This window comes from Haliotis asinina, chromosome 14 (assembly GCF_037392515.1).
Source record: "Haliotis asinina isolate JCU_RB_2024 chromosome 14, JCU_Hal_asi_v2, whole genome shotgun sequence".
Taxonomy (NCBI): Eukaryota; Metazoa; Mollusca; class Gastropoda; order Lepetellida; family Haliotidae; genus Haliotis; species Haliotis asinina.
Genome location: NC_090293.1, coordinates 54982882 through 54997278, shown reverse-complemented (window position 1 = coordinate 54997278; position 14397 = coordinate 54982882). Strand labels below are relative to the sequence as shown.

At 44.3% G+C, this 14397-nt stretch overlaps 1 protein-coding gene across 2 annotated transcripts in view; it reads right to left on the bottom strand.

Moving 5' to 3' along the window:
- Positions 1 to 782: 782 nt before the first annotated feature.
- The window catches only part of LOC137261873 (uncharacterized), a 36152-nt gene continuing 22537 nt past the window's right edge, over positions 783 to 14397 (bottom strand). For both annotated transcript variants that reach the window (XM_067799680.1, XM_067799679.1), the window contains exon 2: positions 783 to 3363. In XM_067799680.1, the coding sequence (XP_067655781.1) occupies positions 2007 to 3338 (1332 nt within the window). In that variant the 5' untranslated portion in view covers positions 3339 to 3363 and the 3' untranslated portion in view covers positions 783 to 2006. The remainder of the gene's footprint in view (positions 3364 to 14397) is intronic.

Below are 14397 nucleotides of genomic sequence, written 5' to 3'. Positions count from 1 at the left end.
CAGATCAGGACAGAACTTGCCAAGAGTGAAGCGGCCATATTTGCTTTACAACAATTCTCTGTAGAGCTAGTGTCACGTCAATGGTGAAAGAAATGTTTCCCAGTCAGGACACCGATTCTTGTGTAGTCCAGGTTCAGGAAGTGGTATGCTCGTTGGTTAACCCCCTAATGTAATCTGATTGATTTCATATGGCAGTTTCCTGGGAGTCGCCTACGTCCGCTAGTCGTCTGCTGGTGATCTGTTGTTTGTAGATGGTCTGTCGTTTGTCGTCTGTCCTTTGTTAGTTGTCTGCTGTTGGTATGTCGTTTGTTGTCTGTTAGTGGTCTGTCGTCTGCCGATTGTATATCGTTTGTTGTCCGTTGGTGGTCTGTCGTCTGTCCATGATCTGTTGTTTGTCGCCTGCTAGTCTGGTGTGGACGGTGGTGAAGGCAGTAACAAGGGTTCAGGAAGTGGTCTGGTGGTTGATTAACTCACTAATCTGGAAATCCTCGTTAAAGCTGACAGATATTTCATATTTCTGTTCCCGGTCACAAATGTATTATGACGTAGTCCCTATCATGTAGATTTCATCCATCTGTCGGTCGTTTGTTTGCTTGTCGTCTGTTGGGGGTCTGCCGTCTGTCGTATACCATTGGTCTGGAGGCTGCTGGTGGTCTGTCGTCTGCTAGTGATTTGTCGTCTGCTGGTGATCTACCATCTATCGTATGCCAGTCGTCTGCTATTGGTCTGTCGTCTGTTGCCTGCTCGCTCCAGCTGCACAGTCTAACTCACAGAGACGTGACTCATGGAATACATACTTTATTTACAAAAGGTGACAATAAATGTATCAAATAATATAATAAAGGCATCTGCAGTTGGACGTAAACTAATAAACGAAATGCATAAGATATTGTCTGAGTGCTGCCTCCTCGTGCCAGCACCGAACATGTGACACCTTAGTTGCAGTCAACAATACTGCACCCAGTAAGCATCCAGCCATTAGACACAGATCTAATGTCCAGCTGGGCTAGGAACTAAATGAGAACAATTTCCGAATAACAGATCTACTCTTAAGTAGAAACAGATCTACTCCAATGCAGTAATGTCCAAGTCTACTTACAAGCAGTAACAGATCAAATCTCCGAACACCCAGCAGCGGCTGATTCTTCAAAAGAGATTTGGCAGTAACATGTCTATCAGCATATCTAACAAATCACACTAACATTCCTTGAAAGAATTTGCTAAAACATGAACTTACGTCTTATTCTCTGGCTAGATTAATATTTTCCTATAACAATTCCCAAATAACATTATGACCTTCAGAATATCTAGATTACGTCACGTGACTGAATGTCAAGTGATGTCCATGTGGACACGCGCACACTACACGTCACCAGCTCATCCTCCCGAGTCTAGGGCTACATTCAAGGGCTACGTACAGGTCTGACTAACACGGTGATAAATAGACACTGTTTAATACAAGACAAGAAGTCCATCATGATATTGCGTCCGAACCATGACGACTTAATACTTGGCTACTGATCACAGGAGGTCACTGACCCTTTGTGTTGTCTATGTGTAAATAAGTTATCGTATGTATTATTAATATGAACTCATGACAAGTGTTTAAAAAATACCAACAAAATATGACGAACGGTGCCAATAAAAAAATGTTCCATCAAGGGAGACTACTCTTGTAGGAACAGCATAAAGCAATGCACCACGGTACAACACTGACTACATCACTAATGGTCAAAGGGAAATAACTCGTGATTGCTTTGGTTATTCGGTTGCTTTAAAAATATCATCTGCAGTGAAAGTTATTGGTACCACATGATCAACAGGGCGATCTGGAATCTCTGAAACGATGATTGCACATACACCAGCACCAAGACACAAGAGTGGGCAATCCTGCCCCAAGTGTCCACACATCAACATCACCTCCTGGTTCAAACAGACAGAATGTTACCCACAAGTCATTCGTCCCTCGGAAAATAATATCCTTCTCTTCAACAAAGTTCACACGTCTACCTCCCTGTCATAGGCGAGCTGCAGTGGACTCCTCCGCCATTGGAGTACTGACCGGAAGTCGTCTGCCTGTACGGAGCCTCAAGGATAAGTTTCCCGCCCTCAGTGAAAAAGGCCTTGACGGTGTATGGGTCCACGTTGTCGGGGATAGCGAACTCTCGACTCATCTCGCGGGTTGACGTTCTGTTGCCCGACTTGACCTCTTTCCGAGCTGTGATAACGATCTTCTTGTCAAGGGTCTTGACAGTTAGATCTTCCGGGTTAAAGTCCTCGATATCAGCATCGATCTTGAACTTCTTCTCTGTGAAGCTCACGGGGGAAGCAGTGCGCTGCGTAGATGAGGAATTGAAGGCAGGTGCGTTGAAAGCTTGAGGCGTCTTAGAATAGCTCTGTCCTTGGTAGGGAGGAGCTTGGAACTGCCCAGAAGATCCCGTGTGCGACGGATATTGACCATACGATGAGCCAGATGTCTGTTGAAACTGACCTGAGGAAGGGGGAGACTGGAATTGCTGGGGTTGATTGACAGGTGAAGGTGTAAAATGTGCTTGGGTCTTATAAGGCGGTGTAGAAACCCTTTGTTGTGATTGTGGATGCTGGAACGATGCTGGTGAAGACGTTCCTGAATGATACGGGGAGTGAGAAGCGTTAGATGATTGGGTGATGCTAATCTTTGTTGGCGTACCCGAGGCGTCCCGCAAATAGTCGGGCGCTGGTACAGGTGCATCTCTCTGATAGTCGGGGGCTGGTACGGGCGCCTCCCTCTGATAGTCGGGAGCTGGTACGTGCGCCTCCCTCTGATAGTCGGGGAGCGGTACGGGGGCATCCTTCTGATAGTCGGGAACAGGGATTGGTGCTTCTACCGTCAGTTTTCCCTCGGGGGAGATGCTGCACTGCAGGGCAAGAGGATCGATCTCCTTCGGAATGTTGACCTCCCGGCAGTATTCCCGACTCACAGACGCTCCCCCGCTGTTTTCCTCATGCTTGGCTTGGACGATGATCTTATTGGCATCCATCTTGACACTGACCTCTTCCGGTTTGTAGTCCTTGACATTAAACCTGGCCTTGAACACGGGCTGACCATTCTCGTTCTTCTCAATGACGCTCTTTCCGTCGTCGTGGCTCTCGGCGATGCCGATCCTGTCCTGGATAGGGTCGAAGCTGCGTTGTGTCCGGTCTGGCCTCATGGAGAAGAAGTCGGAGGACATCTTCTCTATCTCATTCTCCCACTCCTTCCTCCTTCGCTCCATGTCATGTTCCATCTGTTGCCAGATGTCGTCTTGACGGTCTTCAAATCCAAAAGAGTCTTTAGTGATGGGTATGCGCGTTGCCATATCGCTGCACGGAGCTCGTCAGTACCTGAAACATGGAGGGACTACGTTAATACACCTTCTCTGTCAGGAGATATAACTGCCTAGACAGTAATTATATCAATAGATGTAGTTCTATGCGTTATCAATACACTTATCAACAAACTGTTTCCTATTACAGTCATTCCCCCAAGTCGCATTACAAACCTTAGCTAAATCTTGAGAACATAGAGCGTTTCTTTCAGTTTGATCTGAGGATTTCTCGGCGCTTCAACTAATTTGACGAAAACATCGAAAAGTGCAAAAGCAAGAAACTTCGTGTGCGTGATGTCCCTCTGTCGGTTTTGTTGAGAGTACAGTACCCTCGGACTGGTATGCTTGCTTCGTCTGTACGTTTATATCAACCCACCAGTACATGTCCTGAATGACACTCAATCTCCTTGCAACCCCTGTCCTCACACACCATTATACTGACTAAAACCCGCCCAGTCCGTTGTATGTACCCCTTTATACAGAGAAAACCAGGCAGGAACCAGCAAGTACCATAGTTTAACGTCTTTTGGTATGACGCAATCGGGGATCGAACCCGCTTTCCGGACGGACGCTCTGACTAATGTAGCACTGCGGAGTCCCTACATATGTTACAAATCACGTGATACGTGTCATATCACAATAATTAATCACTCGAAATGTCTCCCAGTCTGCATCGGTCTTCCTAGACGTGACCAGTTTACTTCAATGACCCAGACACATCCGGGTTTTTCATACCTTGCCATACTCCACATCAATATGGAGACTGACATGTTCATACAACTAAATGCCACAACAGTTGTATGTAATAAATAATTAATTCTAACAATGTCGGTCATTATCCCCGGGAAGATATATAACCTGAGGCGGTCATGCCTCTATATGCACGCGGTATGGTTGGATGTGAGTGAAATTCCCTTAAATACTACCACTTGTCAGATTTCATTAAAATCTGATGTGAAGTTCATATCCAATGTGTTTCGTGAAATTGAACGGCTTCTGTCACAAAGTACTGATCTAGAATTAAAACGGAACGCTGTTACTTTTCACATTCTGAAGTAAAATAAAGAACTGGTCACATTTTCAACTGGAATGAGATTCTGTCACAATTTCGAATTAGGATTAGGCACCGGTACCGGCACCGGATTAGGCACCTTTGAACTAAAATGTGACATTGGTCACACTTTTGAACTAGTATGTGACACTGGTCACACTTTGGAACTAGTATGTGACATTGGTCACACTTTGAAACTAGTATGTGACACTGGTCACACTTTTGAACTAAAATGTGACGTTGGTCACGCATGTGCACGAGTCGGGTGTGGCACCTATCCCGGAAGTCGGAAATGTCAGCTGTTGTGACTGCGTTAAGTACACTTACAGATGCAGGAGTGAATAAACGAAGGGTGTTCATTCGTGTGGCGGAAGGAACCGGTGTAAGTGATAGGTCAGATATTATTATCTCTGACAAACATCACATGCAATTCTGGATTAGACCCGCGGTGTACGCTCACCTTCATCGGTAGTAGGAAGGTCACAGCACGTGCACACGTGTATATCACTCCGCTCTGACCGCATCTCTCTTCTGCTATCAAACGCTGACGCCGCACTTAAAAATAGACCTGATCTAGCACGTGGACTAGGTATCTATGTATATATCAACTACAGTACTGCAACATGTGACTACCGTCCCTGTTTGTGAGCACAGTACCAACTCAGAAATATGTCAAATATTTAGACATATACAATTCTACTTACATGATGTTGCCACCATCTCCCACTGGACATATAAAGGTTACAATGTCTACATTCGTAATGCTTAATGCTTAGCAGCGCGTTTCTAAAAATACCGTCCACTTGACCCCCATGGCTTGTAGTGGTTCCGGTGGAGAGTTCCATGCATGTAAGATGCAGCCATGACAACAGGCAGGCTGAAGACCGGCTCTATCCTGGCTTACCCCGATAACACAATGTCGTGCATGTTTGCAGCAGGGACGTTGGGAACACCGTTAGACTAACGCTTAAGTCTCTTAATAAAATATTTATGATAGAAACAAGCAAACCCATATTAATTGAAAAGGCGCCTCAGGTAGAACCGGAGATTAGGAACTGCAGACTTTCTTCATTTAGTCAGTGCAGACAGGAACTGTGAGCCAGACAAAAACATCATACACACAATGTAACATGATCTTTGACAAACTTATACATGTAGTTACGAAATAAGAAGAGAAATAATTTCCTGTTCATCATGTCAGAGCGCTCGGGTCAAGGTTTGAAGACAAGAAATATTTTAGAAAGAGGCGGTTGGTTACTCGTGCGCCAGTGTTTGGTGTTACTGGGTTCTTTTGTTTCTCACTGTGTTTTCTCTATACCTTCTGCATGATCTCGCGATGTTTGTTCTCAACACCACATAAAACTTTACTGAAGCTATATAAAGAATGTACGTAAATATTCGAGTCTGGTTCAAACGCACACGTTACTGATATCATGGACCGCCATTTTAACAAGTGGCGTAAGATGACATACAGCAGGTCTGTCGGATCTTCATAACAATCTGCTAAATATTACTGAATACGTCCGCTCTCTCACTGCGTCAACCCAGGGCACACGAGTTGTTAATGCAGCACAGAGCCAGCGATGTTCAAATTCTATGGCCTAAGGCTGAAGTGCCAGATAATGGCAGCGTGACTCATGGCAGCAATAACCTCCATCTGCACCGCCCTGACCCTCATCTACACCAACTACAACAACACTACCTCATCTGCAGTGTTAAAGGGCGTCTGCTGTCATAGTGCTGCTGCATCCCACGATGTCATGGAAACTGTTTAAAAAGGGTTTATAGGGATCCCTTTTGAAGGGGGATTAGAGATACTACTCTGAAAGTATGAACACGCAAGATCAACAAATTTAAACATTCAGTTACTTTCTGGGTGTTTACGTTTCTTGTCCCCTGACTCCTCTGTCAGAAGTCGCCAGGTACTCCTCAAAAGGGTGAATCTATCACAAGACATAAGACAAACTGGCGTCTTGATGTAGTGTACCGCCTACATACACAATCCACAAGAACAGGGATGATTCAAAAAGCGGGACCATTCACATCAGTCTGAGTGGATAAGTGAGTAGAGAAGATCTGATTCGTACGGAATATACTACATACAACGCGAACAGTATTTTAACATGTCACATAATACTAAAGCGAATGATGTTGTTGGCACAGAGAACCTGCAGCGAACAGCATTGTAATGTCATAGAGCGCTTACAGAGAACAGAATTGTAATGTCAGTGAACACTAAAAGAGAACAGAATTGTAATGTCATTCAACACTAAAAGAGAACAACGTAATGTCACAGAGTACTTAAAGAGAAGAACATTGAATTTCATAGATCACTTACAGAGGACAACATTGTAATGTGACTGGGCACCAAAAGAGAACAGCATTGTAATGTCATAGAGCACTTACAGAGAACAGCCTTATAGAGCATTTAAAGCGCACCATTTACCAATGTCACTAAGCACATATTTTAAACACCACTGGAATGTCATAATTATTTACTGCGAACAGTATTGTAATATAAAGTAGCATCTGTAATGAACAATACAGTAATATAGATACCTGTATAGTCTGCGACACCGACGTGAGTAATTGCGGAAAGAAATATATCATTGTTCATATTTCTTATCACTCGAATCGTTTGACACCAGTGAAGGACTCACCTCGACAGCACCAATATAAGTAATTCAATAAATCTACAAGCTTCAGTATAAAGCCAGATATTTGTTCAGCCCATGAGATAATACACCTGTATATACCGAGTGACCTTCACCTCTCATCCAACAGCATACTATGTCCCACACCACAGTCCCGACCGCCTGACGGTTACTAAGCACAATAATAAGGAGTTATGAAAGTAGTACTTGGAGGTTGTCCCAGGTGTTCGTGCACTTGTGACTGCAGTAGCTTCAGGTATGGAAAGCCGTCCAATAGTGCAGGGCTGGGTGACTTCTGTAGGTTATGTTTGTGATGCGGAGCTCGGCTCAGCAGCTTATAAGTAGTACTATTATGCCTGGAACTAATTATAGATCAGTAATACGACTCTAAGTATCAGGTGCTTCACCTTACTACGATGGCGGCTAATCGGCCTGGGGATACCGTTCACTGATCCGATGAAGCGTGCAGGCCACACGAGGTGTGGTGGTAGGTTTATTTGGTGTGTAGTATTTAAGTATGAGGACTGGGGTGGCGTCCGGGGGGGGGGGGGGGGGGGGGGGGAGTCGCAGTGAAGTCCCGACCACACAATCCAGTGATTATATCATATTATGAGCACAGTCCAAAAATCGGGAGACCCTCACAGGTTGTTTTAACCATAAATTCCCAAAGACACCTTCTGGTGTTGTTGTAACCAGAACTCTCCACATAGGACCAGTACAGGTTGTTGTAGCCTTGGATCACCCAAGGGAAACAAGTACAGGTTGTTGTAGCCTTGGATCACCCAAGGGAAACCAGCAGAGGTTGTTGTAGCCTTGGATCACCCAAGGGAAACCAGCAGAGGTTGTTGTAAGCATGAATCCCCACTGGGAGACCACCACAGGTTTGCTGTTACCATGGATACCCATATAAACACAACCTCACGTTGCTGGAGATCTATTGTAATCAGAAATCCTCCTGAACGTGCAGTAGGGGGTGGACTGGGGATTTTGGGTGGCTGAACCAGCGCTGATCACAGATAACACAGCCAATCGTGTACCGACACTTCAGACGCCGTGCGTCCAGTTCTTCGTTGTCCCCAACAGTAGGGCTCCAGGTGTCCAGGGTGATCGACGTCACCGACTTCTGTCAAAGACTCTTACACGCTGTGTTCAGTTTCTCTTATTAAATATCATTGATTAGTCTTCAGTTGTTTTCGGCAGAACTAGCCATTAACTGATGCCTTAACGACGCAATTATTCAAACAAAAGGCCGTCATTATCGACTTACCGTTTAAGTATGTATACACATATCAGACAGAGCATCTCGGTAAAACATAATCACACATACATAGTCACACATGCGACTATGTGATAGCAATCACACAGGTAAATGACACGGCATACTTACATGTCTGCCTCTCGGTGGACGGGCAAAACCTAGCTGTGACTACATCTTGTGCAGCCTTTATACCCTCTGACATAAAAGCCCATGCAGCACAATACCTGTATGTTACGATGGTGAGTAGGTATGACGAGAGTCCTGACAGGGGTCAGTCACAGCCCCGCACCCTCTCGGGCCACTCAACATTACCGGCCAACATACATGCAGGAGTTGTTGATCAGTCATGTATAACCAACCCACTTTGTCGATCTATATAGTTAAAACACAATGAACACTTACATACCATCAGCATTTCACTGTACAGCAGCACATATATTATATTGCAATACAAGGTGTTTGTCCCGGCATTACACAGCGGTATAAAGAGGTCTGGGGTGCGTATACATTGTTGCACACAAGTCATCGAACTGAGTCAAAGTCGTATTGGAATTCAATCTGGCAGTATTTATCCAGGCATTATAACTCAGTAAACAAGTTAACAAGAGGGATATGAACAGTTATTATACCTCTACATACAATGCCGCTGACTTCAGTCATTCAGTCAGGGCGACAGAGGAAAGTATGAATATCTACTAATGTGCGTCTAAAGCTGATACTCTATCAACACTTTGGGTATGCTGCGTTGGACTCCAGAATTCAGTCATCTGTGACGAGCTGAGGGGGCGTCGTCGACAGTGAGGATGTTAACGCCATCTCAACCGCCACGTCATATCATTGCGTGTCTGTCGGAAGTGGTAGGAACGTTTGAAGTGAAGCAATTTTAGACGTCTACCAACGTCAATAAATATCACCACCATCTGCCTTGTGTTGGAAACATAACGAGCATCGGCCGGGATTCGAACCCTGGACATAGGTTTCTGACACGGCAACGGCAACACCAGTTGCAATGCTATTCGTGGTTACATTTCAGTTCTGTGACGTCAAAAACGCTGACGTGAACCTACACTAAACACTACACTAAAACCTAAAGGGGGATAACTCTACGGTCAGGAAGAAGTATCGCCACAAGACTTTCTAATGAAATGTTATGCTAAATACGCCTTCACTGGGTTCATCATAAACCGTAAATTGTTTAGAGAAAATATTATTCACTGAAACAGATACTTACTGTGTTGGGTGAGTGCAACACCAGATTAATACCACGTGCCTGTGTGTCGTTTCCAGATATATTTAGGCCACGGGCATCAGATGTGCACTAGGTTATCCCTGCCGTAAATAGACCCTAACATATCCACAGCATGGTTTATTTCTGAAACCTGTCATACGAATAACCGTGGACATGATGAACCAAGCGCACGCGGCCCTGTAATCTTTCTATAAGCCGTGCGTGTGCGTGTGCGTGTGCGTGTGCGTGTGCGTGTGCGTGTGCGTGTGCGTGCGTGCGTGCGTGCGTGCGTGAGTGCGCGCGTCGTTCTTGTCGCCGGGTCTGATTTTTATAGATCTGACATTCAGCTGAGATCAACACCGGCCGTATAAGTAGCCCATGGATACGGAGCTCTGTATACCGCTACAGACTAACACTGACAAATAGTCTAGTCTTTCAACTGTCAAAGGTCTACACGTCGGCTTGCACTGCCTGTTAAATTACGTTGCATCTATAATCGTCAGATTAAATCTTTCCTCTTCACTTGATCCTTCGGAGACTAAGTCGAAATATATGTTTCGATCCGAACTGATTTCCCAAATCCTAACAGCTGAATGCCAAATATTCAGAGTTAGTTGGTATACAATTAAAGACACAACATGACAAGGCCCTGTCTTTAACACGGATTAAAAGTAAGACAGCAAGCTCCAAGTGGTCACTTAATGACAACATGTTGCTCCCTGTCTGTCTGGTAGCGCATCAAACCAGATTACCCTCTGACAATGCAATCAATAACGCTTATTACGGCGGAGTAAAATGTACACCGTTTAACGCAATCCACTCAACACAGACACACAAGCATGTCGCCACAGACAGCAACATCGACGTGATATAGACACGTGCTGTCGCTCACTGCAGGCTGCTGTCAGTCACTGTCAGAGAGGAGAAGCAGGTAATTAATTTGCCCGAGAGGCAAATACCTTGAGATACCAGCTAGTATATGCACATGCACTTGATGTACTTAAGAAATAGTGATGATGCAGACTATGTTTATTCTGCTTGCCCCTTCTGGATCATTGAATTAATGAGAGTTATTAAACGACCTGCTTGATGGACATGCCAGCGAGAGACAGGGACAGTTGATTAACCTACCCATCACGTGACCGGTGTTAAACACAATGTGTGTTATCACTCACAGTTATGCACAGAAATGTATTAAACAGCAATTGTTGAAAAAGAAGAACAATCGTCGAAGCTGTTGTGTTATTGGCTGGCCCCGGATAGACTCACTAACTCACTCATTTGGGTGAAGATTCTGGTACGAATTGATCTTTATTACCCTATGCTTGTTGTAAGTAGCGACTAACAGGATCGAGTGGTCATGCTCCCTAACTTGGTTGAAACATGACATAGTATCCTAACTGCGCAGATCTCATGTTGTTGATCACTGGATTGCCTGGTCCAGACTCGACTGTTTACAGCCCGCTGGCATAGGGCTGGAATATTGCTGAGAGTGACGTTAAACAACAAACCATCACACCTACATTTTGCGTCAAAAAGGACTTTCAAAGAGATAAACGTCAAGCCGCTCTATATAACACTTATGGCCACTGATAAACTTCTGTATTTGGATTTCATGACATGCATACATATACAAACACATAAACTATATCATAAGTGGTTTGGAAACACGTGTAGCATTCTCATGTCGGCCGTGTGTGGCACGTGTATGTAAATATGCTGCCTTCCTGATAACTAATGTTAACACTTTCCACCCAGACACAGTCTCAGACATACTGAGAAGTAAGTGTTGTCATGATAACATTACAAAACATTAACCTGCGCCATATTATCTGTGGACTGAATACTCGAAGACCGTTACCACCACACAAACACGTCAGGCGTTTTACAACATGTGCAGTTGGAGATATTAATATCACATCGTGTGATATACCCGATATATCCGCTATACTGGAACACACTGTTTATATGACACTGCACGTGATGTGTAATACAACGTAACACTGTGTAACAAAATTAGTCTGTCGTACAGACCCTGAAGTATATATATCCAGGAAAGCAAACGCCAGTCTAGAAAATGTGGCAAATCTAGAAAATGGGGCAAGTCTAGAAAATGTTGCAAGTCTAGATTTCCATAGCTTCTGAAAATGAAAATGAAGAAAGTCTCAGGGCTCCATTTCATTATATTATATTTTTTACTAAGAATATTTTTTTCAGTAAAATATGTTCATTTCAGAGACTAGTTGTTAGTAACAAAATGTAACAAGTGTGTAACACAGTGTCGTCTGTCAACGAAAATGTCTGTCAACTAATGAAATATCAAATTACAACGGTGCACAACATTCTAGTCAGTTGCGTGGCATCTTGCGGCACCGCCTTAACGCTGGGAGAACGCCAACTGGGACTCAAACTGAAAACTTCGGGAAACATGAAGGGACCAAAACTGTGATCAAACTCACAACTAGCTAACTAACGCAGCTCCCCACACTGATAAAACCTATAAAACAGCACTTAGCATTATGCCAACGATCACTGACATGAGTATACATCTACACGCATTTCGTTTCAAGAAAATTCCATAACGATGACTCTTAGTAGATGCTAAAAAAGAAAGACATACCTTAAAGTGCAGAGCGACACATGAGTGAACATTTCCTGAAAGTAAAGTCTGGGTCTGATTTGAGGTGTTCTCACTCATGTGGTTTACAGATGGGAGCCGCCTCCCGCACATTGTCATGTACAAAGCCATGGTGAAACCAGGACAACCTGACACTGTCTGTGTAATGTACAAAGCCATGGTGAAAGCAGGACAACCTGACACTATCTGTGTAATGTACAAGGTTATGGTGAAACCAGGACAACCTGACCCTGTCTGTGTAATGTACAAAGCCATGGTGAAACCAGGACAACCTGACACTGTCTGTGTGATGTATAAAGCCATGGTGAAACCAAGACAACCTGACACTGTCTGTGTAATGTACAAAGCCATGGTGAAACCAAGACAACCTGACACTGTATGTGTGATATACAAGGTTGTGATGAAACCAGGACAACCTGACACTGTCTGTGTGATGTACAAAGCCATGGCGAAACCAGGACAACCTGACACTGTCTGTGTGATGTATAAAGCCATGGTGAAACCAAGACAACCTGACACTGTCTGTGTAATGTACAAAGCCATGGTGAAACCAAGACAACCTGACACTGTATGTGTGATATACAAGGTTGTGATGAAACCAGGACAACCTGACACTGTCTGTGTGATGTACAAAGCCATGGCGAAACCAGGACAACCTGACCCTGACTGTGTAATGTACAAAGCCATGGCGAAACTAGGACAACCTGACACTGTATGTGTGATATACAAGGTTATGATGAAACCAGGACAACCTGACACTGTATGTGTGATGTACGAGACTTGAAGGTCTCGGGGTAAAATTGTCTTCAGCACCCCATGCTTGCCATAAAGGCGACTATGCTTGTCGACGAATGGGCGAGGCGACTAACGGGATCGGGTGGTCAGGCTCGCTGACTTGGTTGGCACAGGCCATCGGTTCCCAAATGCGCAGATCGATGCTTATGTTGTTGGTAACTGGAATGTCTGGTCCAGACTCGATTATTTACAGGCCGTCACCATATAGCTGGAATATTGCTGAGTTCGGCGTAAAACTAAACTCACTCACTCAATGTGTGATGTACAAGGGTATGCTGAAACCAAAATAACATGACACTGTGTGATATACAAGGTTATGGTGAAACCAGGACAACCTGACACTGTCTGTGTGATGTACAAGGTCGTGGTGAAACCAGGTTAACGTGACACTGTCTGTGTGATGTACAAGGTTATGGTGAAATCAGGTTAACGTGACACTGTCTGTGTGATGTACAAGGTTATGGTGAAATCAGGTTAACGTGACACTGTCTGTGTGATGTACAAAGTTATGATGAAACCAGGGCAACGTGACGCTGTCTGTCAGTCTATTCTAAGCGCTCACAACGTCTCAGGTTATCACAGTTGGGAATCAGAAACCCCGAAATAAACCATGACGAGTAATTTCGTGTTAAATGTCAACAAAGAATAATTAAGATTTTTAAGGTATTGAATCTTGTTACATCAGAGATCTTATCACGTGGTCTAAATGTCTTCTGATTGGCTCGCCTGATGACCTCTGTGACGGTGTGAGGCGGTGAGCCTCGTTATCGCATCCCGGCAGCTGTGCCTCATTAGAAGCAGATGAAGATCTCAACACTGAACTCAAGTGTAAACCACGAATACCTTCAAATACTTCACTATCTCACGGGATAGGCACCTCTGTCTGCGAGATGAAATTCCTCTACAACTACATACATTGCATGTCGTGGAATGTTCATAGCATGGAAGACGTACCGCGGTTAAATATCAAATCTTGAATACCCTCAACATCAAACACACCGAGACATGGGGTAGTTTAATAATCAAGTTAAATGTTACGTATAAAAAGGCGTCTGGTAAATTTAACCTGTTAAAGGTTTCCAAACAGGCATCCGGTGCAGACGTATGTCCAGGTGTCCCCACTCTCCATTAGAACGAACAGACCACGTGCCGACGGCAGGATTTATAATAGGTATGCTACACAGACTTTGATGCCTGGCGAATTTTCTGAAAAGTAAATTTAATTCAAAGTCATGGAATGTTAACCCTACACTTTCACTTTCACTTCCACCCCACTCTCTTCAGGGCTAGTTTCCCTGTCCGAGGCAATACACTTGACTGACGGGCATTTGCTTGACACCGAAATCACTGACCACCTGGACCGCCTCCTCTAGCAGGTGATCTATTTCTACCAACAACCAGATACATTTCTCTGTATCAGAACCAG